Below are 26,742 nucleotides of genomic sequence, written 5' to 3'. Positions count from 1 at the left end.
TTCGGTAGTAGACCGTCTAGACCGAAGACGTCTCGTCGTGGTCGTGTAGACACAGTGGTGTGAAACGAGCGTAGGAAGGAGACGAAAAAATAAATTCTCGAAATAATTACCGAGAGCAGTGAACAAAAAAAGAAAACCGCGACCATGTCGACAACGAACAATAGCCGACAAGTGGCGATCAGACATCAGCTGCTGTTGCTACGGACGGAACGTGCGCGCGCGGTCTCGGAACGTTATCTGCCTGTTCGCAGTATGAGTAGAAGAGAGGAAAAAAAATAACGACAGAACAAAACAAAAACAATGCACCACCGTCGTCCTCCTCCTCCTCCTCATCCTCATCCACCACCGCCGCCGCCGCCGCCGCCGCCGCCGCTGATGCCTGTTACTCAAGGGCGCATTTGATAACAATGCGAAATCGTCCGTGTTTCTCTCGCTCGGTTCCGTCGTCGGCGAATCACACGGTGCCTGTCCCTGTCGGAGAATCGTTTGCCGCGGACCAGAGCCACGATCGCCGACGGCCATCGCGAGGTGCACGAAAGTAAATCGCCGCGCCGGAGACGGACACCCGCCGTGTGTTACAACCGATTGCCGCCGCGGCTACAGCATCAGCAACGACAGCGGCAACAACTGTGCAACAGCAGTAGCGACAGCAGCAGCAGACTCCCGGCGCCCGTGTGGTGGTCGTTTGCTCCTCCGCTGCCACGGCCGTTCGACGGTAATATCCCGTCGCACACCGTTCGCAAAACCTAGTCTGGCCTCCCCGCGGTTGTCCGGGTACGCGGTCTACCATATCGCTTGATCAGTTGCCAGTCATCGTTTCGCTCGCACCGAACTGTTTGGATACCACATCCATCTACTCAACGTCCATCGGTCCACAAGCCGACAGGGAAACGCACTGCCTAAACACAAGGAATATGCCTTCGGTATGGGATCCAAAGGTGTGTAATACCAGCTTGCTTATATTATCCGTTTCTTAAAAAATCTTTTGGTTTTTTCATAGTAAACTAATTCTGCAATGCCAGTTAAATATAAGTACACCAACAGCCATTACTTGTTTAAGTTAGCTATTATTGTCGATTATTAGATTAAATGCTTTACCTAGCTACTGACAAGGCACTTAAATAGTGTCATCATAGATATGATTAGCTATTATATTGATTAAAGTATCCTTTAAAAGTTGTTTAATTTTTTTAAGGAAATATTAATTGGAGATATTTTCGTCCTAAATATTGTTATAATGTTTTATTTTCTACATTATACGTTTAAAGTTTAGTGCTTGTCCATGATAGTATACAGATTAAACATGTTTAAAAAAAAAAAAAATACATCAAATAATCACAATTTTAATATTGTAATATTCCTTAGAATTATTGTTATTACTCTTGTACCTATTTAATTTTATGAGTGCACTAAAAATTGATCTTATACCTACAGGGCACAAATCTATGATTTTAATTTCCATACATATTTAGTATTTTCTGTTGGTTGTTAAATTTCCTAATTTTTAGCCGATGGCTGTATGTTATGTTTTACTAGAGATCTAATTAAGTATCTGTACAGAGCATGTTTTGTTTGTTGTTTACTCTTTAAATTTAAACAGGTACTGTCTGATGTCTAAATGGGCCTGGTACATTTATAAAAAATGTAATTGGTTTCTTATTTAATTTCTATTAAGTAGAAATAGAATAATTGACATAATTTTGAATACAGTTTTGTTATGAATTTATAAGTAACTTATTATTTGCACAGGGAAATAAAGTGAATTTATTATAAAATAATATAAAAATAAATTTATATAAATCTGTTATTCTGACTGTTATTTACTTACACTTGTTTTAATATTAACTATCTGAATTTGTATTCTGCCTAAACATTATAGAAGGGTTTTATCTTTTAAACTACTCTAAAAATTGAAAACTACAACTATAAAAAATGGATTAACACCAAAAATAATTTATATAAAATAATGATAAAAATTGATGTTGCTATTTAAATTAATGATTTTAGTGTTATGTGTTAGATAGATTTGAAATGTTAATTATATAATGGGTAAGTAATTGTGTATGTGAATATTTAGATTGTAAAGTTGATACTTTAAATAGTCTAAATATATTAAGAATTATTTGATTTGTTTATAGGACCATGTAAGTTGACGGTCTATTTTTTTATTTTACAGACTGTCAATGGCCAAAAAATGAATCCAATGTCCAGATTTCACCAGGTCGCCAATTGCGATCACATGTTTTTCAATTATGTCCGAATTGTAATCAACCTGTTCAAGGTAAAACTGGGCAGCAAAATGTATGTGTATGTTTGTCTTCCACCCCAACTACAATCAGCGATCCTACTTTTTCTAACCAATCAAAAAAAAAGAACAGAAAAACTTTACAATTACCAGCCACAGTTAAACGTCAGCTGTTTGATGAATGTCATGAACAGCCTGAAAGCACAGTGAGTATAGCCGATAGCCAAAGATCAACAGGGGCTGAGAGTACGGAGAGTGGTGAGAGTTCAAGTACTTCTATACAACAGTCACAACAACAACAACCCGGAATCAATCAGATGTTGAGAGGTCGACACATATGTCAAGTATGTTTTAAGTCGTTTACAAGTCCATGTAAATTGACACAACATTCTTATTCACATACTGGTGAAAAACCGTTTGTGTGCAAACATTGTTCAAAAGCTTTTTCGTCAAAATTTAAACTAGTTCGTCATGTATTAATACATTCTGATCAACGTCAATACCATTGTACAATTTGTGATCGAACATTCCATAGGAAAGACCATTTAAAAAATCATGCTAAGGTACATAATCCCATTAAACGTACTTTACAATGTGATCGTCCTGGTTGCTCAAAAGAGTACAGTTCAGTGCTTAGTTATCGTAAACATATAGCTGTACATTCTGTAGAAGAAGGATTCCTTGACTGTAAGATCTGTAGTAAAGTATTTGAATCCAAAGATGAACTCATGTACCATTTGAAAATACATTCAGGATCGAGGGTAATAAAGACTCCAGCTGATAAGAAATATCGATGCAACTTTTGCGACCGTAGTTTTTACACTGGTAAGGATGTTCGTCGACACATGGTTGTGCATACTGGCCTGCGAGATTTCCTATGCCAATTTTGCCCGCAAAGATTTGGTCGCAAAGATCATCTTACCCGGCACATAAAAAAGAGTCATAATGTCAATGCTAGTAAGAAATCAAAACCAAAAAAACCAACTGAACTGTATAAAAGTAAATCGGTTGAAGCAATTTATCTTGAGACATGTGGTCAGCCATATAAGATAGAAAGAAAAGTAGCAGAAACAGTTACTAGTGGAGATTTCATAAAACAAGAAAATTCTTCAACAATGTCAGAAATAGAAATGTTCCATTCGTCTAATATAACTAGTTTTAATTATAGTGAAAATGATAATGAAACAGTTATTCCAACTGCTGGATCGTCCAGTGAAGTCGATTTACCAGTTATAAGCTATGAACCTCAAGCGTCATATCCAGTTGATGAACTGAAAGTATTTGATACAACCTTGACCAACCAGCTAGCAGATAATTATGAAGAGTCAACAAACCCTGAAATGCCTGGATTATCTCAATTGATTACTTTGATACCATCTTCAACTCTAACTAATATTGAGCCTAATCTTTCAGTACTAACAAGTCATGAATCAACTATTTTGCCTACTCAACATGTAGTTAGACATGAGCCAACACAACTTCAAGTTGGTGAATATCTTACATCTTCATCAGAAATACTCTCCGCTCTTTTACGACAAACTTCGGAAACAGGCACTACACCATTACCAGGGTTCAATCAAGTTTTTCATCAACAACAATAATAGTTCCATAAATAAAACATTAATTATATATTATAATAATATACATATTTATCTAGTCAGTCATCAATAGTAGTTCATATGCATTTACCTTTTCAGATTATATATTTATTTTAGGTATACAAACCTTTTAAAAATAAATTATTTTTGACTTAATATATAAAACTACAATTGCACTTTTTACCTTTATTGACTTACTACAGTAATATAATATATATTTTTTTTACATTTATATATATATATTATACATAATATATAGATATATTTTTATCCTTATGTCAAATATTTTTATAGATTTAATAACACCACTTGTCATCAGTTAATACGCTTTTTAAAGCCAATACGTAGTGCAAAGTTAAAAAATATATATTTTATATAATCTAGTCTTCAAACAATGCATACTATGTTAGTGCTATATTTCAATAATTTCAGAGAGTTATTTTTTTCAGAGAATTGTTAAATTCATTTTATTACATATTATATATTATATATATATATATAATTTATATAAATATTTAAGTGGTTTGTTAAATAATTTTATGTTCTATTTCATCTTTTGTAAATGATGTTTATTATAATTTATGGATATAAGATTAAGATTGCCGTTGTCAATATTATACCAAACCATGTTCTATAGAAGAATGACACGGTCAATAAACCATTTTAGTTTTTAAATATTGCTTTTATGGGCATGTTATTATAATTTTTTTTTTTTTTTTTTGGGATAATATTAAAAAAGGAATAATAACTATGTTTTTGTTTTCAGATCGTAAATTTGATTTTATATTTTGTATGTATGTTATAATGGGGACCAAAACCAGTACTCATAAGTTCCTAGTGCTACACATCTAATTGTTGTAAATAACATATTAATAGTAGTGGTGTAATGTATGTTATTGCACAGTGTTAAAATAAACTTGTTACAACCGTGACTATAATTGGTTGTAAACATACAGAATATATAAATATGTATTTTTTTATGTATTAATAGTGTACCTGTTATATGTTAATTAAGACAAAATCATAAGATAATAATTTTTAATTTAACTTGTGTAATCTGTTTGCTAATATTGATATAGCCATATAGGTATTTTCTTGCCGTGCAAAGAGATCTAAATTTTGTAATTGATATAAGAGCTTCATTATTATTTTTTTTTTACTATTTTGTTTAATGATTTTATACCAAATTTAATATAAAAATAGCAACCTAATTTTATACTATGTATTATAAATCTGTTACTGGATTTGTCCTACAGATTATTTAACGTTTACAAACTAAATTTGGTATTGCTGTGAAAGAAATGACCTGTAATTTTGAGCTGTGTCAAATATTTAAATTAATTCCATGTGTTCATTAACGCTTACAAACAATATATAAATCATTATTATTTATAATGTTAATGTTTACCTAACCTTTTTGTTGTTCATAAGAGTACAACCGTTACCGTTGTTACCAAAACTATTTTTATATGTCTACAAATATAATGTATAATGAGTGCTTAATAATAATATAATAATAATAGTTGGTTAAGAATTTTATTCTCTAATATTTTTTTATGTTTTATTTGTTATTACTTACAAGTTGTGGTAAATTATAGAGCTTAATCATTATTAAGACAGTTTTTTTGTTATTTATATATATTATATTTTTTACTATTAAATGTGTCTTTGTTTTCAATCACGACCTGCGGTCTAACAATTTTTTTGTTGTAATAATCACTTATTATTGATTGTTGTTTATTATAACACATCTATAGTTTCAGTATTTGTGTTCAAAAATATTTTTTATTTAAAAACTTGTATTCAAGTCTTAATCTTATAAATAGGTACTGTACTTAAAATTGTGATTTAGTACAAGTACATTGTAAAATTATTTCCAAAATTGTGACAATATTTATTATCTAGTAATATTGTACTTTTGTATAATTAAACTTGAAGTAACAGTTATTCATTTTTAAATACATAAAAGACATGTACCTTATTTTATACATTAATTTGTTTGTAAGGTTTATTTAATTTTTAAATTTTGTATGTTTAGGGAAGCATTTCTGTGATATTATTGTTACAATAGCTAAGTACAAATATAATAATTTGTTATGTTTTATGGTTAACAGCTTTGGTTAGAGTTTGACGGTTCATTTATTATTATTATGTTAATGCATATTTTTATTTGATTTATATACTCATATACTATACTTATTTTTTTTTGTAAATATAAACAGAAATCGGTTCAACATTTTTTATTATTCACAGGGAATTTGTGCAGAGCAATAAATACTGAAATGTTCTTTTCAGAAATTATAGTTTTACAATTCCATTGACTGTCATTGCTTTTTACTTAAATTTAATTTAAATATATTTTTATGTTCCATCAATAATCTTTTTTATTAAATTTAAATTGATTTTATTCAGTTTTAAAGCCACCCAATTTTTATATTTACCCTCTCCTAAATTTAATACTGAAATGTTCTTTTCAGAAATTATAGTTTTACAATTCCATTGACTGTCATTGCTTTTTACTTAAATTTAATTTAAATATATTTTTATGTTTCATCAATAATCTTTTTTATTAAATTTAAATTGATTTTATTCAGTTTTAAAGCCACCCAATTTTTATATTTACCCTCTCCTAAATTTAATATATAAAGTTTAGTTTAGTTTTAGTTTAGTTCTTATAAAAATTCAGAATTAGTCCAAGTTACTTTTATATATTTATCAGTCGTTTTAAAATTAAATACTGATTATATGTTGAAAACAATTTTTAAACTGCAAACTGAGTACAAATATGTTAAAATATTTAGAGAGAAAAATAAGCAATACATTACCTAAATAAATACCATTTGTGATTTGCTTAAATCTCATAATTTATCTTGATGTTGGAATTTTGAGTTATAGTTCCTTAAAAAATATTTATTTGTTTGTAGAATTTTCAGTGCTACTTGAGATTGGTTTGATTTTTGTAAATAAGTATTTAGTCAGTAATACACTTTTCTACATTTCTCTATTTTCTCTATGTATTATCTGAAAAAAGTTTTAAGATTCTAAGTGAAGGTACTTACCTAGTATTTATTTTACAACGATGATTTGTTTGTATAATATACAGGGTGATTCTTTTATCAAGCAACAATTATATGGTGTTTGTGTGTAAATACCACCTAATATACACCTATAACACACAAACACCACCCAACTTTGGGAGACTATATCTTGTAAACAGATTAACGAAAAATGAAAATTTAAACGTGTAAATTCATTGAAAAAATAGCCTTTTAGTTTATGAAATTTTAACCTGATAAATGTAGTCGTGAAAATATTTAAAGAAATATATAGTTTTTGAAATAATGAGTGTTGTTTGATAAAAGAATCACCCTGTATATGAACATCAATTTTTTTATGTCCCATCAACTTTGGGGTACCTAGTTAAAATGTTCCAATTTTTAGATTCTGAACGAAGTGAAGAATGTATTGATTTTACAATGATGTGTTTTTTTTTGTGTCTATTAACTCATAAGTTATAATTATATAAAATTATAAGAATACATAGGTACAATTTTTTTTTATTAGTATTTGAAGTTCAAATATTGACAATACGTAAAAATTACGGCAATATTCAAATCATTTTAGATCGAAATTCATAAAAGTTTTTCTTTTTAATTCTAAGATTTGAGAATTTAATACAAGGCTCATAATATAGTTTTGCAATAGCAGTTGAAAAATAAAAGAAATATATAGCTACATTTTTTTTTTTACATGCATTCAAATTTTAATTTTGACAACATACGTAAAAATCACGAAAATTCGTAAATTATTTTATTCTAGAAATTCATAAAAAATTTTCCTTTTATACCTAAGATTTGAAAATTTAATACAAGATTCTTTAAAAATTTGTCAATGTTTATCACAAAAAAAATGTCAACCGGAAATTCAAATTAAATTTTTATTAGCATTTGAATTTCAAATATTGACAGAAATTCGTCAAAACCATGAATATTTGCAAATTATTTTGTAGTTCAAAATTCATAATATTGTTTGTATTTATATCTAAGGTAATAAAATTTAACACCAAGTTTTCCAAAAGTTTTGCTTCAAATAGCTATAGAGAAAATTTGAAGCGTCATTATAGGAAAAATGTTTTGTGCGGTTGAGTTTTAAATTTTTATGAAATCGCGTAATGATAACGATTTATCCTCAAACCAGGTATTCGTATATCTATGATAATATAAGGTATTATGAATTATGATAACTATATGATAACTATACTAATTGATTAACCGTGCCTTATGCAAAATGCGTCTTAATTGAAAAATAAAATATTTGTTTCAAAATAGAATATATGACAATATTTAAATATAATATATCCTAGACTGACAAATCATCTCCGTTCAGAATAGTTTTTCGTATGCGACGATACCTATCATTGCATTCAAATTTAATCCCATCCATCACAGTAACCTACTGTACAGCAGATCGACACCCACGACTTACCCGCTTTCTAATTTAGCTTTTTTTTTCTAATAGGAAAGAACAATAGTGGTGAATTAAAAAAATCTTAATAATTGAAAATTCACAATATTTTTAAAAAGTATAAAATAAAACAAAAAAATCTATGGCAAAATGGGTATAAATATATAATATACGTTTTTCAAAATCTAACAGTTCACCTATATCATTAGGCATAGATAAATCTTTAGATTCACTACATAAAATTTCACATTTTAGCGTATTATTATTCCCCTTTAACTCAATGGATATCTCTATCGGGTAACGTGGTACCAATTAGTTTTTTGTGGTTGTCTTTGATTTCTTCACCACTGACCCACCTTTATATGGTGCAAGGTATAAACTTTAATCTTATTCGATTTTATAAGAACCCCTTGTATGTGTGAGATATAAACCCTTTCTTAAATGAATAGGAGTTTTTTTATCAGATTTTAAATCATTCACGACTTTTACTATATTACCAATACCACCAGTAAGCGCACCTAATGCGGATAAACCAGCAAAAATAGGTATTAAAGATAAAACACCTCCCTTTTTAGGAATAGGTATAATTCTAGGAGTATTAGTTTTCTTAGTTTTCGATTTTTTAGCCGCTGTCAGACAAGTTCTTATTAATTTTTTTTTTCATTTTATTTTTTATTGAGTTTTTAGCAATTGCAACCATTTGTTTAAATTCACAGCCTTCATATTCATAGCCATAGTAACCAACCAGGATGCAGCTTTTTCTTTAATACCACTGTTTTTAGATTTAAATATCTCCCAAACTTGATTTTCTAATATTTCATCGGCCTTGTATCTTTTAGCTAGTGAATTACTTCTATCATGAGCTCTAGCCAACTCATCTAGACTGTTTATACCTCGATCACCGTGACCGTGAGCTAACCTTTCTTTTAATTTAGTATCAGAGCCAGAAAATCTGGAAATAATTATATGCTAAATTAGGATTGGTCTAATAATGTAGTGTAGTGACTTACCTATAACCGGGTAAATCAGTAAATGTACAAGTAAATAGTTTGTTACTGAGTTAACAAGGCCTGAACCTTTATTGTTCTTTCGTTTACGAACGTTAGACATCGTATGACTTTATCATAGAGAGTATATCTGAATTTATACTAATCAATTGTAATAATTGAAAATGCGTTTTACCGAGCAAGAGAAAAAATTTCGAATTTATAACATTGATTCCCCCGATGATACAATACAATTTAGACATGGTGATCTATTCCCAAATACGATACGCTCTTTAGTATTGGGGAGTTTAGGCTGTGTTAACACGAATTTGATATACTTTCTACTCGTCGATGAAAACGGACTCCAATTTGAAAACGTTTATATATAATCTAAAATCCTGGAACAACTGAAATATAAATTACTGAAACGTATAATTGACGGTATAGACGGGGTTAAAATTCTAAAATTTTTTGAGAATGATAAAGTAATCACTCTTGAAAAAGTATTGCCAAACTCTATATTTATCTTGGATGATGTTAGCGGGGAACAGCAAGGCGTTATAAGGGAATATTTTTCCAGAGGGAGATATAATAAAGTAGATATAGTCTATATAGCTCAGAGTTATTCAAAAGTACCTAAACAGTTTATACGCGATAACGCTAATTTAATAGTATTGTTCAAACAAGACGAAACTAATTTGAAAAATGTATATAATGTACACTGTTCCGGTGATATGCCATGTGTGCTGGAGCCCCATAAACCAGGAAATCTCTAAAGGTATGTATTAAGTATATGAGTTTAAATAATATTTATTATTTCGTAAATACCGGCATGTATCCATATAAATCAGTCTAATCGAATTGTTATAATACCGCCGCACATCACATTGTAATGATAGTCATACACTAGCTCTTTGCTTATTTCCAGGACGATGAACCCTATATAAATAGGCTTGGAGAAATGTTTGATGCTATTTTATAGGGAAACGGTATGTTTATTTTTAAGCAAAACCATTTTTTAACCAAATAATTCATATGTGGTCAGTGGTCATAACTTATTGCAGGTATAAGTGTCAATTTTAATTTTTCCCTGAGCCTCGAAAATCTTAAGAACGGCCGTGCAAGATTTCGAAGAGGGGCATGGACCAATTGCGCCTAAAACAGAATTTGTATTTTAAGGTCAATATATCAATTGCGCTGTATATATTTTAGGGCCAGTGTACCAATTGCGCTGCATACATTTTAGGGTCATTGTATCAATTGCGCCTCTTATATTTTACGGTTAGTGTACCAATTGCGCCTCTTATATTTTCCGGTTAGCGTACCAATTTTGCTCTTTATATTTTATTTAATATATTTCAAATAGAGCATAATATTTAACAAAATAATTAACAATAAATTCTTTTATCGAGAAATATAAATCTGGCGAAATTAGCAGAAAAGCACTTTTAAAAATTGTGTGTTATTATTATTCTAAAAATGTTTAAGTATGAATTATAATATTATTATTTACCTATTAACATAGGCGTGTCTAGACCTTTGACGCAGAGTGTGCAACCTGGTGCGTACCCAAGAGGCTAATGGGCCCTAGCCCCCTTTTTTGAACAATTTTTCTTAATTCATAGTGCCACTCGAAATTGCAGAGGGTGCAGGTACATACCCAGCACCCCCCGCGGATACGCCTATGCCTATTAATACTCCCAAAAAATCATTTATGTGTTTATATATATTTTTATTATATTTATAATTACGATTTACAGTTCGTGTTCAACCGCCGTCCGTGCAACACGTGTGTTTATCTTCATTCTTCAATTACGTTTTATAGCTCCCGATAGCACATTAGTTATATCGACGTCAAACAGGTAATATGATTTAATCATTATATAACCCCAACCATCGAGTTATTCCAAAATGAATAACAACTCAAAGGGCAACATGCCCAAAATATAGCTACCACTCGCATCAGAATCGGCCACACCTTTCTTACACACTCCTTTCTTATCAGTAAAGACCAACCTCCTATATGCAACACATGCCAAACTCGTATCACCATAAGACATATTTTTGAAGAATGCCCAATACACGAGCCAACTCGCACACTTCTCAACCTCTAACTTATAATTAATCAAATATCGTAATTTTTTTTTCCTATTTTTTTCTCAAAAAAAAAAAAAAAAAATGTCGGCTAATAACCATAGCAGTTGAAGCCTGTAAACCTTTAAAAAAAAAAAAATTACGATCTAATTTCGAATAATTGACGATAAAACATGTGACTGGTTATTAGTGTACATATTCATTTATTTTTATATTATTTATATTTATAATTACAGTTTAATTTTGAACAATTGACGATCAAACTTGTGACCGGTTAGTGTAGGTGCCTATTAATTTATTTTTATTATTATTTTTTTTTTTGAATCAACATGTTATTATTATACCTCGTGGTGACCAAATTAATTATTTTATTGTAATTGCCATGTTATACGTTATACTTATGATTATATTCTCCTTTCCTCATGGTGAACAAATATATTATTCTGTTAACTAACCATATTATATTATTCTAAATTGTAATGCCATGCTCATAAGTCAAAATTATATTTAAAAAATTATTATTATTCTTAAGACATGCAAAATACAAACATCATGATTACCTTAATCTAAAAATCTTATTACCTTATGATTTAACCACTACCTACCTATTCTCTTATTATTATTAATATTATTTTATTTTAGTTTTCATTAATTAAACTGTATAATGGCTATAAGTTCCACCGACTTGGGCTATATTATTGACTGACGTAACATCTTCATTCCGAATTGTTCTTCGTAAAAACAACGATTTTATAACATTAAATTCAAATTTAACTCATCCATTACAGTGATTTATCTAAGCACATAATTATATTATCAAAATAAATAATTTTTTTTCAAGAATATAATATATGAAAATGAAACTACAAAATTTTGCAGTAACTTTTTTTCTTTTTTTTTTGAGCGTGGGGGTGAGTAGGATTTGGGGAGGACTAAATCTCCTCACATTTCCGTCTATGGCACTTTTATATCATATTATTATACTGTTACATACTTATAAGGCAGTAATAGTAGTAATACCTTAATTACGTAGAACGGTGGGACTAATAGGTTTCATGTTATAATAAATACGAATTGTTGGCAAGTAATAGTTTAAAATTGATCTAAATATTTTGAAAATAACATTTCATACAGTAAAATTAATAACGCTGGTAACAATGTTACTATAGGCGCAACTAAGGTAAAAATTCTGGGAGGGCTATAGCCCCAAACAAATTTCTTTGCTTCCATTTGAAATGTTTTATTATATTATTTAGTTATAATCAAAAAACAAATACAAATAATTATTGTTATAATAATTGTAATATTCGTATATAATTCTTTAAATTCGTCGGTTATTTAATTTATAATAATTTTTCAATATTTCATTGTTATTTATACTGTTGGACATATCTCTCTCAATATTTATAATACCTAAATTTGAAAATCGATCTTGCATCAGGACCATTGAGGTTCTTAACCAATTTTTAATACGTCTCATAGATGAGAAGGATCGCTCGCATGTCGCCGAACTTATCGGCATGGTTAGACTTGTAACAGTTTGTATGTGTTTGGAAATGTATCCTTCTTCACAATTTGGTGTATTGATGGTGTCTAATTCAAAATCGTTTTTTGAATTTAATGCTCAGTTTTTAGCAACAAGCATCTCCGCCTTTAAACCATCTTGATATACATTTAAAATTGACTAAAAACCACAAAATGTTTAAGTAATATGAATTTAAATGTATTAAATAAATATTTTTAAGTTTTCAAAAGTTACTTGATATTGATTTATAAAATATTCACTGTTTTTTGAATCTTTTTTGAGAAAACTATCTAAAGAAGCGGCTAATAATATGCTTTCTGGTGAAAATCTGCTTTTAACATTAATAATTAATGTGTCAATAATTCTGTAGTAAGCCACTCTCGCCAGTACTCTTCTTGCGTTTCGATGTAACACTCTCCTTCATTTTCTTCTCCAGTTTTCTCTAACACAACATAGTGCTCATACCTATTTGGTTGTTTTCTTGTACCTACGTTTAGAACCTAATACATAAAATTAATAAAAATAAAATAATAAAATAAAATAAATAAATAATAATTTAATTCATATATGAATACTATATAACATTATGTTACATAAAAATTTTAAGTTCCTACTAATATATTTTTCTATATTATCGATTTTCAACGTTTAAATATATCATATAATTTCGTCAAAATTTAACTTTAGATGTTTATAAAGAAAATTTGTGTTAGCATATATAAAAAACTGTTAATATTCGTTAAAAATCACAAATATTAATCACTATTCGTTTCTGAATTATTCCAAACAAATTATAAAATAAAATAAATTTTGTCAAAAACTGTTTTTTCATATAACTTCAGGTTTTCCTAAATCTTATTTTTGTTTTTCCCGATGCTTTTGAAAATTTCTAGAAATGTTTTACTTTTAACTCTGCAAAAATACTAATAATATTCACTATTCTATCAGAAAAATCGCTGAAGTTAAATGTGTAAGCATTTTATTTCTATTATAAAAGTGTTTACTGGCACAAAATAGTGGCATATACATATATCATCGTTGAATCAATACATTCATTCATCACTCCGTTCAGAATTTACTACACACGATTAGATATATAAATATTATTTTTTATTTGTAGAAAATTTATTTTTTTATTATTTTAAAAAACATACTTAATTATAGTTATTTTAACATGACACTTTTTTTTGGTTAAGTGCAAAATCATGTTTTACGCCATGTCATGTACCTACGTATAACAGATACGTGTTTTCAGTTTTTCACTCAAGAGAAAAAAATTATATTATATTCTGCTTGAAATGGGTACTTAATAAATCTCTACAACACCAAAATTATCCTATATTACTGACCAATGATTAGATATAGGAATAAACTACATAAATATATATCTATTTTCTTCATTATCATATTGTAGTTGTTGGCTTAAATTTGCAGACTTTATTTTAGTACCTATTTGCACGTATCATATTTAAAATAGAATATTTTTAATTTATAAACACATAATAAAATGTTTAAAACTTTAAGCTTGTTGATATCGACACAATGTTAGTACAGCTATACAAGTGCTTATATGGTATCTAAGCAGAATATGTGGTAAATAGGCACGTAGTTGTGAATAGTTTTAAGTCTCTATACAAATAAAATTCATGCATTTTTTGAAATTATCTTAATTTAATTTATTTTTGATCGTTGTAATAGTTTTATATTATTTTGTATACCTACTACATTTGCTCTATTATATATAATATTGTGTGACCACCATACCATGTAACAAGAAATTGACCGAATTTTCCCCATAAATAGATAGCTGTATGGATTGAAGATAGGTTTGTGGTATAAATGGCTTTTTTTTAATTACCCTATGAACACCTATAAGTAACCGTATTGTATTAGATATATTTTCAAGTATTTAAACTTATCATAGAACTTTTAAAAGAAAAAAAAAATTAAAAAAAAATTAGAAAATCTCAAATGCCTAAATTAGATTAAAATTGGTTTAAATATTTTGAATATTCCGTTGTGTATAGGTACAAAATTATAACATGGATACCTACATAATAATAAAAAGTTTCAAGTCTCTATATTAATTACCTATATTTATATTTTTTCTAAACTATGACTCATGTTGTATTGTACAACTGAAATTGTTGATGAAAAATCGTAATTTTTCGATTGAATATTTCCAATGTCATTAAAATTTAAACTTCAAATGCCTATCAAAAACAATTTTACGCTATGATTTCTTGACATTTATAAATTATTATGGGAGCAATAATAATTTAAAAAAAAGCGGGTAAGTGGATGTCGCTCTGCTGTACATTAGGTGGTGGGGTGGACCTCTGAATAGGGTAGGTTAGATTTGAATGCAATGATATATATCATTGTATACGAAAAACGATTCTGAACGAAGATGATTGTCAGTCTAGGATATATTATAGATAATTAAAAATTTTCAAATCTTTGATTTAAAAAGAAAATTTTGTATAAATTTCTAGCTTAAAATAATTTGCGAATTTTCGTAATTTTTACGTATTTAGTCAATATTATGCCAATCTAAATAACTGATAAAATTTTCACGTATCTACGACTTTTTGAATAATAACAAATATTTAAAATCGTTTCAGGATAAATCGTTATCGTAACGCTATTTCGTAAAAATTTAAAATTCAAACGCACCTCAAATTTTTCCTATAATGACGCTTCGAGATTTCTCTATAGCTACTTTAAGGAAAACTTATGGAAAACTTAGTGTTGTATTCTTAATCCTTAGTTATAAACACAAAAAATTTTATGATTTTTCAGCTTCAAAATTACTTGCAAATTTTCGCATTTTCGACAGATTTCGTAAAAATTTGAACTATAAACGCTTATAAAAAAAAATTGTGCCAATGTATTCTTATAATTTTTTAATCACTATAAGAATAACTTATGAGGAACTTTGTATTAAATTTTCAAACAAATTCTTCTCTAATATCCATGAAAACATTTCGTAATCACAATATAATCATCTCGTCTAATATATATGTGCTATAATCTGTGGTACAATTATTGAACAAATTTTCAATTTTTCAATTTCCGATCTAAATATCTGGCGAAATTTTCAAATATCTACGACTTATAATTTTTGAAGTATAACAAATAATATATTAATTCGTTTGACTCGTTTGAGGATAATCGTTATCATTACGCGATTTCATAAAAATTTAAAACTCAAACGCTCAAAACATTTTTCCTATAATGACGCTTCAAATTTTCTCTATAGCTATTTGAAGCAAAACTTATGGAAAACTTGGTCTTAAATTTTATAACCTTAGATATAAATACAAACAATATTATGAATTTTGAACTACAAAATAATTTGCAAATATGGTATAATTATTAAATTATTAATATTGCATAATGGTTTTGACGAATTTCTGTCAATATTTGAAATTCAAATGCTAATAAAAATTTAATTTGAATTTCCGGTTGACTTTTTTTTTGTGATAAAGATTGACAAATTTGTAAGGAATCTTGTATTAAATTTTCAAATCTTAGATTTAAAAAGAAAATTTTTTATGAATTTCTAGCTTATAATAATTTGCGAATTTTCGTGATTTTTACGTATGTTGTCAAAATTAAAATTTAAATGCTTGTAAAAAAAAAAAATGTGGCTATAAATTTCTTTTATTTTTCAACTGCTATTGTAAAAATATATTGTGAGCCTTGTATTAAATTCTCAAATCTTAGAATTAAAAAGAAAAACTTTTATGAATTTCGATCTAAGATAATTTTAACATTGCCGTAATTTTTATGTATTTAGTCAAAATTTGAACTGTAAATGCTTATAGAAAAAAGGTGTGACTATATATTTCTTTTATTTTTCAAATGCTATTGTAAAAATATATTTTAGGAGCCTTGTATAAAATTTTCAAATCTTAGGTATAAAAAGAAAAACTTTCATGAATTTCGATCTAAGATAATTTGAACATTGCCGCAATTTTTATGTATTTAGTCAAAATTTGAACTTCAAATGCTAATAAAAAAAAATCGTGCCTATGTATTTTTATAATTTTTAATCACTATATGAATAACTTATGAGGAACTTTGTATTCAATTTTCAAGTATTTTGATAGGGCCAAAACAATTATATCAACACTTCAAAAAAAAATTTTCAGAAAAATTGAAAATTTCAGTGGTCTATAAATAACTCAAAAAAAGTCGAAAATTTTTGAAAATTAAACTTTATATATATATATATCACTAACATTAAAATTTGGTGAAAATTTCAAGTATTTACAGTGATTAGTTTTTGAATTACAACCATATAAAAATATCGATTTGGCCGAAAACTGGTTTTGTGTAAAATCATTTTTTTTTTGTTTTTCTCGATTTTTTTGAAAACTGTTGGAAAATGTTTACTTTTGACCTCTATAATGCACCAAGGATATTCACTTTTACATCGGAAACTACCCCCAAAGTTTGAAATCAAAGCATTATTTCGACTAGTTATGCTGTACACAGACACAAAAACAAAAAAACACACATCATTTTAAAATCAATACATTCATCACTTCGTTCAGAATCTAAAAAAATATGATGACACTATTTTCAATATTTTTCAAGTCACTGTAAAAACAACTTATTATTGGAACCTTGTATTACTATTTATTGAGCTATTGACCTACAAAATAAAATGTATAAAACAACTCTAAAAATGTGTGTATTTATATATAATCTAGATATACCTACCTAAAAAAATTCCACAATATTCTTAAGATTATAACATCATGTCTAGAAAATGTTAACATAAAAATTCGTTAGCAATAAAGTATAGTTAAAGTTAAGTCAGTAAGTTTAATAACGCGTTGGCTTTATGATTTACATTTAGGTACGTCTATAAAACAAAATCGAAAATGGCGGTGCGTACCTACTACCTAAATATTATAAATATTATCGGAGTTTCCATTGTTGAGTTGTAATTTTTCCCAATTATTTTAAAAAGCAATGTTGTAGCCTGTAGATAATAAGTATGAAGTATCATGTGAATTTTGAATAAACTATATTATATAATATAATTATCTAAATTATAATGATTAATGAATACACATTCATTGATCGTTCGACTGGCTAACTCACATTCATTTGTTGAGAGCCGAGAGCTTATAAAGCTTGTATAAAAAATCCGAATGACAAATAATACAAACATTACAAATTATTAATATTTTAAATAACAAAAAATTGAAAAAATACACATTATTGTTATCAAATACAATATTTTCAATTTATATCTTAAAATTCGCACTCAGTCTGATTTATAATAATACATTGATTTTCGTGGTAAATATTTTTCAAAGCTTTATTTTTGAAAATTAGAGAACTAAATAAGCAAAGTTAATACATTTAACTGTGAATGCCAATTGCCAGTGTTAATTTAAACAAAAATAAAATTTTTAAATTACAATTTACGAGTAAATGTTGGCACGTGTACCTAATTTAATTTATTGATTTTCATGTATAAATGTATAATTATAGCTAGTCGTAATTATATATATTAGTTAAATTAAATAGTGGTCAGTAAGAATAGATTTCACGAATCAGAAAATAATAATTAGTTTGTTTTCTTTATAAAACATATATACTATACTTATTATTTCAATTTGATTTTCAGTGTGTGTTGAATGACATTTAAGTGGTTTAATTTCGTCAATCGCGCGTGATATCATTATAGACGTCTGGAAATCATGCCGTCGCCTTGGATACGCGAGAGTATATACCGAGTTGCCGAGTAGGCTGTTTCATAATAAGAGAAATGGTTCGTGAAAAATTGTTAAGTAAATGAAAAATAAACCCAAGTCAACCTACGCTAAAACATTCATTGAATAATGTATGAGTTGGGTAAAATAAATGTAGAATATTTTATTCATTCTAGAAAAGGAGTATAATATAATATGTAATATACAGCTGAAGTTTATACATATATATATATATAGAATATAAATAATTCCATTAGCACTGTTGTATATTATAACAATTGAATACTCAATGTAGACTCAATTATCAGTTTTTAGATAAAAATGTGTTGGTGTCTATTAAATGTTTTATATTTGTATTCGGCAGTTCGGTATAGATGATGTATCCATTACCTATATTATGATGTATAATCCAAATTTATCACCTATCCAATCATGTTTAACTGGATATAAATATTATAGTATTACAATTACGCAGTGGCATTTATGAAAATAACGCCGAAGAAAAGATTTGATTGTTATTTATCGCAATTTTTTTTCTGATTTTGTAAGGTTTGACTTACAAATACATTTTCAGTTCATCTTGGTAATCAATTTTAATATGGACCTTATGAAATGTTACTTTATGCGTTATTTTAGGCATCGTTTATAGAATTACACGAACTTTCAAGTACTTACTAGATATCACGTGATCTATAAGTTTATTGTTATTATAAATTATTATAAAAAAGGTAGGCACAACATTAGTCATTTTACATTTGGTAGCAAAATTTGCTGCTATAGGTAAGTAATTAATTTAAATTATAACAGTTTATACTTTATGCACTTTGTAATAATTAGATATTAGTTATATTAAATTATTAGCCTACTGTTTGTTTTTCGAGGCCAATTATTAATACATATTATGAAATGTGTAGGTATTTAACAAATGTCTAGGTTTAAATGTATTAAGATTTCCATGCCTTGAGGCATGTACAAACGTGCTTGGCATATGTAAGTGGTATAATTGAAATTAATATACCGATCAATTAACTATGTCCTCTGATAAAAATTGTTGTTTTAAAAAAAAAAAAACGTTGGTATTAAATTTCGGAAACAACTCATGGCAGGTAAAATTCACACATTATTTAATATAGTTTACATATTATATTGTGTAATAATATTTTACGCCTATTTTTAATGCATTTATTTTTAATGAATTTGACATAATATTAGATAATGGCAAGCATATACAGCTTGTAAATAAATATAAACATCTTCCTTCGATTGTATTGGATTTTTGAAATGATTAAAACTTTTGGTATACCGTTTTTTATTGCCTCATTGACGAGTTTATGCAAAATCTCAATTGAGCATACCAAGCCAGTCAAGGTTATTTTTCATAAATAATACGACATCCGAGTTTCGGTAGACATGTTTTACTGTGTATTGTGTAAAATGGTTGATTTTACACATAAGTACACAATGGGACATCACTATTTTATTATCTAACCAACACTCTAATATTACTTTCTTAGTTTTCATTTTTTGATTACTGATTACACATTTACCATGCTCTATGCCTAAGGTTACACGTCTTGTCTCTTATTCTATAACAGGTTTGGATTTATATTGAAACAAATAATATAAGCTTTTCATGTCTATTGCTGATAATTTTGTTTTTTAATATTTCATCTGTTGTTGAGTGTATAGTAAAATTAATTGTTTAAAAAAATTAATACACACTTATTAGAATATGAAGTTTCTTCTTTTTATAAGCAACGATCTTTTTTTTAAAGAATTATTTAACTGTATGTACATATAATTATACATATTATATTTTTTAATCCAATACTTCTAAGAATAAAACACATTTTAATTAAAAATCAATAGGTACTTTTGATATTTTGTGTATGAATTGAACATTTTAATTAATTATTTTTAAAAGAGTAATATAAATATTTGTTTAATTTTGCTTAGAATTTAATTATTAATTTTATCGAGTTTGATAAAAAGTTTAAAAAAATAAACTAATTATTTTTTTGGCGATAATTTAAAACTATTTTATGGAAATAATAATTATATTTTCTAAAATTAAAATAATATTCCGATTATTAGTTTGTATTTTACTGGTATCTTACAATTATTTATTGTTGATTTTTATTAATATAATATCTGTAATTATAATTTTACAGAACAAAATTGTGTTTCGGATAATAACCGGGTTAGTAAGTTAGTTAACCTATATACATTATAAAATATTTTCAAGATATTTTCATTTTCATTTATATTCATTAAACTTGTTGGTTTATCACTACTACATTTCTAGTACCTATATTATATCACGTTATCTCGGAGTGCCCTTTATGAAATGCTAATTTTCCGACCCGTTTATTCCTGTCTCTTGCCTCAATGGTTTAAAGTAAGGGATGACTTCCACTCCCGGATTGATCCTGTTAACCTTATTTACCCACCTCGCAGTTTATATGCATCGTCTCATATCTACTCGTATAAATGGATTTTAAACTCAATTAACATTGCAAACCCTTTTATGTACAAAATTGATTTTGAATGCGATAGCAATTGCATACAATTATGCGCGTTTATTAACTGTGGCATGATAGGAGCCAATTAAAATATTATTTTTAAAGAGATATTTTATTCTAATAGTTATTTAATTACTTTTTCTATATTGTCGCACTTTGAATATTTTCTTAAAAATTAAATAAAAATTATTATAAGATATATTTAATAAAACTCGTGTCTCGTAGATACCTATAATATAAACATTAATAAGTATACCCAGCCTACATAATACTCGTATAACCTTTCTATAGAAAAAAACGCACTTTCATAATTATAATAAATTGGAATATAATATCCTATTTATATGTATTATAATAATAAATTTTCAATGATATTAATTTAAGTTACCTACTTAATTATTGTTATTAAAGATTATATTAATGTATACGGTGTAGCCGTGTAGGTAGGTACCTATATATACTATGATTGCACCAGCTAAAGAAAATAATTAACATTTTGTATACAATTACTTTATAGTATAATAACTACTTTTTTTTTCAAATCCACAACATGTATATTAATTTAATGATGATATTTATGTTTATATATTTCATGAAATTCTAACCGTATTATAAATTTTTCATTTGATCATCGGTATATTATGTTTAGGTACTAAATAAAATTTTACTATTCTAATAATGTTACATAACGAAGTAGATATTTCAAAGTTGATTTCTCATAATAATGTAGGCTGTTACACTGTATACATAGTATCATCATACCATAATAATTGTTGATTATAATATATTTATAGTTAAAAATATTATTGTTTCCATACGTCTATGTGGCATGTAGATTCATGTATATTAAAAACCTGTAATTAAGTTAACTATATCAATAAGTTATGGTAGTATTTAAGCTAAGTAAGCACAAAACATTGAAATAAAAAAATTGTAGATTATGACATCATACATTTATATGCATACCTATATATCTTAATGATTTAATCGTTTTAAATATTTAATCTTAAGGAATATCTGAACATCTCATATATTACACTGTTTTTTATGTGCCAACAATTAAACCATGCAGTCTGAGGTTAACGGTGACACGGTGTGCATTGTAGTACTTTTTGTATTGATAATTAATAATAAATGTAATATACCAACCACGTTTAAGTATCGTTTGACAACTGCAGAACAATTAACAACACATACAAGATACAATTAAAAAACTAAGAAAAACTATAAATCCAATAGTTATTAAATTTTTATTGCAAAGTTTAAACTTATCATAGTGATAATAACAATCGTAAAATATGTTAATTACAACTATTGAGAAGATACGATCAAAAACCACAGTGATTATAATTTTTATTTAATATTATGTGATGAGAAAAATGATGACAATATATAGACGACATAGTTATTTTAAGACAATAAGAGGTCTAATTATTCATTGTAACCTTGAGTTACTCTTTTAAAAATTAGATTACATTAGATAAGATTCTGAGTACTTATATGAATACATTAATGGCTGGATTTTTCAAATTTTAAAACTAAATTTAAAATATCTACCATAGTAGTAGTCTGATTATAAATTAATAATTTAAATATTGATAACAATACAACTAAAAATCAAAAATTATTTTTACTGCACACAATTTATTCGTATAATTTGTTTATGTAAGTATTTATACTAAGTTTATTTCTATTTGTTGATTACATTTTAAAGTCATAAATTGTAAAATGCTATTCACGTAAGTTTTCGATTATTGAGAATTATATGTCTATTGTCTATAGAATATATATTTGTTTAGACATAAAAAGTTGAGCAAAATATATTAACAACGATTATATCGATTTTATAATATATGTAAAATAACTTATAACTTTATAGATTTTGTGTTGTATTACGTACCTAGTGAAAAATATGGAAGTGTTCATCAACCTATTATAGCATAAGAGAAGGATTATTTAGTATAGTCTTGTTAAGTATTCGAATACTTGTATTTAAATACTATTTTTGTATTTCAAATACTTTTCAAATATTTTTTGATCAATGTATTTTAAATACTTAAAAAATACTTTTTATTTGTAGTTATATTCTAGAATACTAAATACATTTTTTCATTTTAATGTTCTACCCCAATTCAATTTTCCAATATTTCGTAATGTACAGTTTTAGATTTTGTTTTTAGAATATAATTTTTTAATGGTTCTAATTTTTGAGGATTTATAAATAAGTAACTTTTCATAATTAGGTAAGTATTAGCTAAATAAAAATAAATATTTCAATATAAAATTTATTAAACTAAAAAAATAAATATTTGTTGAAGTATTTTGAATACTTTTAAAAGGTATGTGTTTGAATACGTATTTTAAATACTAATAATAAGATGTATTTAATTACGTATTCCGAATACATCTGAAAAGTATTCTTAACAGGACTTAGGTATCTAAGATTTGTGCCAGTTTACGGGCATATTATGAGATGGGTCGATACTCCAGGATAAAGTAACTACACAAAATTATTTATATTTTTATTATACCGAGTAAAAATATACTTATTTCTAGTCTGAGTTCTAAAGTCCAGTTCATAGTACTTAATAAATTCTTCTTTTAAATATGTTATTGATGGTCTGTGGATAATAAAATGTCAAAACCTACAGTGTAATTAAGTATATTATCTCGTCCTCTTATAACTACCTACGTATATACAATGGTTATTAATATCATGTTAATCGATGAAGAAAAATATTAGTGATGATATTAAGTAAATTATCAATCGTTTTCTTTCTTTATTTGTAAGTTTGTCTATCTTTAACAAATAAAAATGTCTACCATAAAGTCAAATTAATTTTTTATGAGCGTTTGAAATTTAAATTTAAAATCTTCATGACATTAATATCCTCTCGATTTCTCATGGAATGATTTTCTCAATTTGTTGTAGTCTAAAAAATAAGTTACCAAGAAGTTTAGTTAGGTACTTGAAATTTACACTAAATGTTTCTTTCATAATTGTTCATACTTAATACAATTTACAAAATATTATGAGTTGTTTCGAGCTGTTTATAGACATTTGGAATATTCTGGGAATTTCTCCGAGTATAGATACTCAGATATTTCTATTTCAAAATAAATTGTTTTAATTAATATTGAATGGGGACAATTATAGCACATTGCAAAATGAGTTTTGATTATAACTTCGTTAGGCATGGTTGTAAACATTAATTTAGTTATTGTTTATTATATTAGCATATATTATATGTTTGATGAATTATTGTTTTTTACCAGCGTTTTTTATTATATTATTATATTTATATTGATTATTTAATGTTTTATTATAAAATAAAACATCTAAACTAGGTAGGATAATATACTATTGAAAATTGTTGTACAAATATGAGTTTCGTTTATTTCAACTTCCAAGTGCTGTTAAATATTGTCCTTGCTCGTGGAGTACAATAAAGTAAAAATTTGTATTAGTCAAATTTCATTCAATTAGGTATTTGTTAAGGTTGAGATTCGAAACAGTAAACACATATTATATTATATAGGTACTATAGCATGCCTATAGGAAAGTACTATTATGGTACTTAAGTCTTTATTGATTGAAAGTATAATTAACCATAATCAGCTTAAATCTGGTCAGAAATGAATTATGAATAGAAAAATGTTACGGCTTACGATCGTGCCTATAGTATCTAAGTTATATAAATATCAATCATACTAGGTATAAGATACCTACTGGAGTTTTTTTCACATCACATATAGGGCAACTTGAGCTGGTTTACAGTTGATACCTACTTATTATTTTATAGCATAAAAATAGTATATAATATCTAATATAATGATTCGAGCATAATGCATAAATATCTGCCACGCTATCATACTTAACTGCATATAAATATGCGAGTGTATGAGTTGGGGAATTAGATTGCATTTTTATTATTTTGTCATTACAATTAGCTGGAAATAGACCACGTACATAACAGTAAGTTCGACCTTCGTCTCATTATCGAACACGATATCACCATCACGATTCACGAATATTACGATAGTTGCGTGTGAAATACCTACCTTCTAGTATAATAAAACGAATATTATAAGTCTGCAGCAATTTTCATCCGTGCAGCATCTAGTATTTTATTACAAGTCAAGCCTAAACAAATTATATAGGTACCTGGTACATGATAATATTATAATAATATACTAAATAATAGTTGTTTTCCAACGCAGAAAAAAATTTAGTATTACATCTGAAAGGTGATCTAACAACAAAAGTGAGACTTGATATTCACGCACTGAGAAGTTCATGTTGTTGTTAGTGGATCACTATTGTAATAGAGGTAATTTGAAATTTCAGTAACTAACTATACGTCATATTAATGGTTATGTGATTTAAAATATGCTAAGGCATTTCGCATTAACGAACTATTGCCAATAATGATTAAATTCGATGTACTATAGGGTTATATTTTATTCACACAAGACGTTACCAAAATCATTATGGATAAATTGTTATATAATTATTTGTAGTTAATTTATTTAGAATGTGACGGTTAGACAGAAACAGATATTTTATTTTCTCTATGAATAACACCGTATATCATTGCATATTAAACACGATTATATATGTATAAGTATCTTTGTCAGTTTCCAACGTTATTAATTAAAATGATTTACTTATTACCATATATAATATGAGTTCGTATACTATATTTATACTTGGTAGTTTTTTCTTTTTATTCGATATTCCATACAAATAGAATAGGATTTATACTTATAATTCAGTATATTTAGGTAGGTAATTTTTATTTTTGTTTTATTCGAATTTAAAGGGAGCTCATAGGCCATGTTTGATTTACAATAACATCAAAATATAGTTTAAAGTTAAAACTTATACCAACGAAACCGTGAAACTGTATAAAATATACCTAGGTCCCAGGAAACCACGGATGTATAAACTCGTCTATGGAAATATAATTTAGTTTACGCAATATTAACGTTAGATTGCGGATACGAAAACGTTTAATTTTGCAATTTTTAGAACATGGAATTATTGTAATAATAAGCACCACTATTATCACCTCTACATTTTCGTTATAAATTCTTCAATAAATATTATAGAAAAATGTAATATACCTAATCAATTAATAACAAAATATGTATAATGTTATAACTTGTAAGTAAAAACGTATCTAACTTGATCGCAGAATTGGGCTTAAAAGTATATAACATAGTAATTTTAATCGTTTTTTTTTTTAATACATCAAACCCACATCATTAAATATAATAGGCTTACAAAAAATTATTGACATAAAAATGTACGTTGGGTATTAGTAAGGTAGGTAATCATACCTTTTCCACGGCCCTGGATAAAACGTAAACCTGTATAAAAAAATTTCCAAGTCCCAATCATTACATATTAATATATTATACAGGTTTCATTGTACCTTCCCACGTAAAATTTAACTCAAGGAGGTTATCCAGTCACCCGAAAACACTCACCCTGATTGCACTATACTGAATTACAATCTTAAATTTCCAATAAATATATAGTGACTAGATGTAACTTTTAAGAATATTTA

At 27.1% G+C, this 26,742-nt stretch overlaps 1 protein-coding gene across 1 annotated transcript; it reads left to right on the top strand.

The window, feature by feature from the left end:
• The first annotated feature begins 378 nt into the window (after positions 1 to 378).
• On the top strand, positions 379 to 6,192 carry LOC107162205 (uncharacterized). Its single transcript, XM_015508994.2, has 2 exons — positions 379 to 938; positions 2,177 to 6,192. Exons 1-2 carry the CDS (start codon positions 926 to 928, stop codon positions 3,844 to 3,846), a joined length of 1,683 nt encoding a protein of 560 aa, XP_015364480.2. The 5' UTR covers positions 379 to 925; the 3' UTR covers positions 3,847 to 6,192.
• The last annotated feature ends 20,550 nt before the right edge of the window (positions 6,193 to 26,742 follow it).

Source organism: Diuraphis noxia, unplaced genomic scaffold (assembly GCF_037042655.1).
Source record: "Diuraphis noxia isolate RWA-SAM2 unplaced genomic scaffold, SU_Dnox_SAM2 contig0001, whole genome shotgun sequence".
NCBI classification, from domain to species: domain Eukaryota; kingdom Metazoa; phylum Arthropoda; class Insecta; order Hemiptera; family Aphididae; genus Diuraphis; species Diuraphis noxia.
Note: the sequence above shows the minus strand (reverse complement) of the source record. Positions and strands in the feature narration are given on the sequence as shown.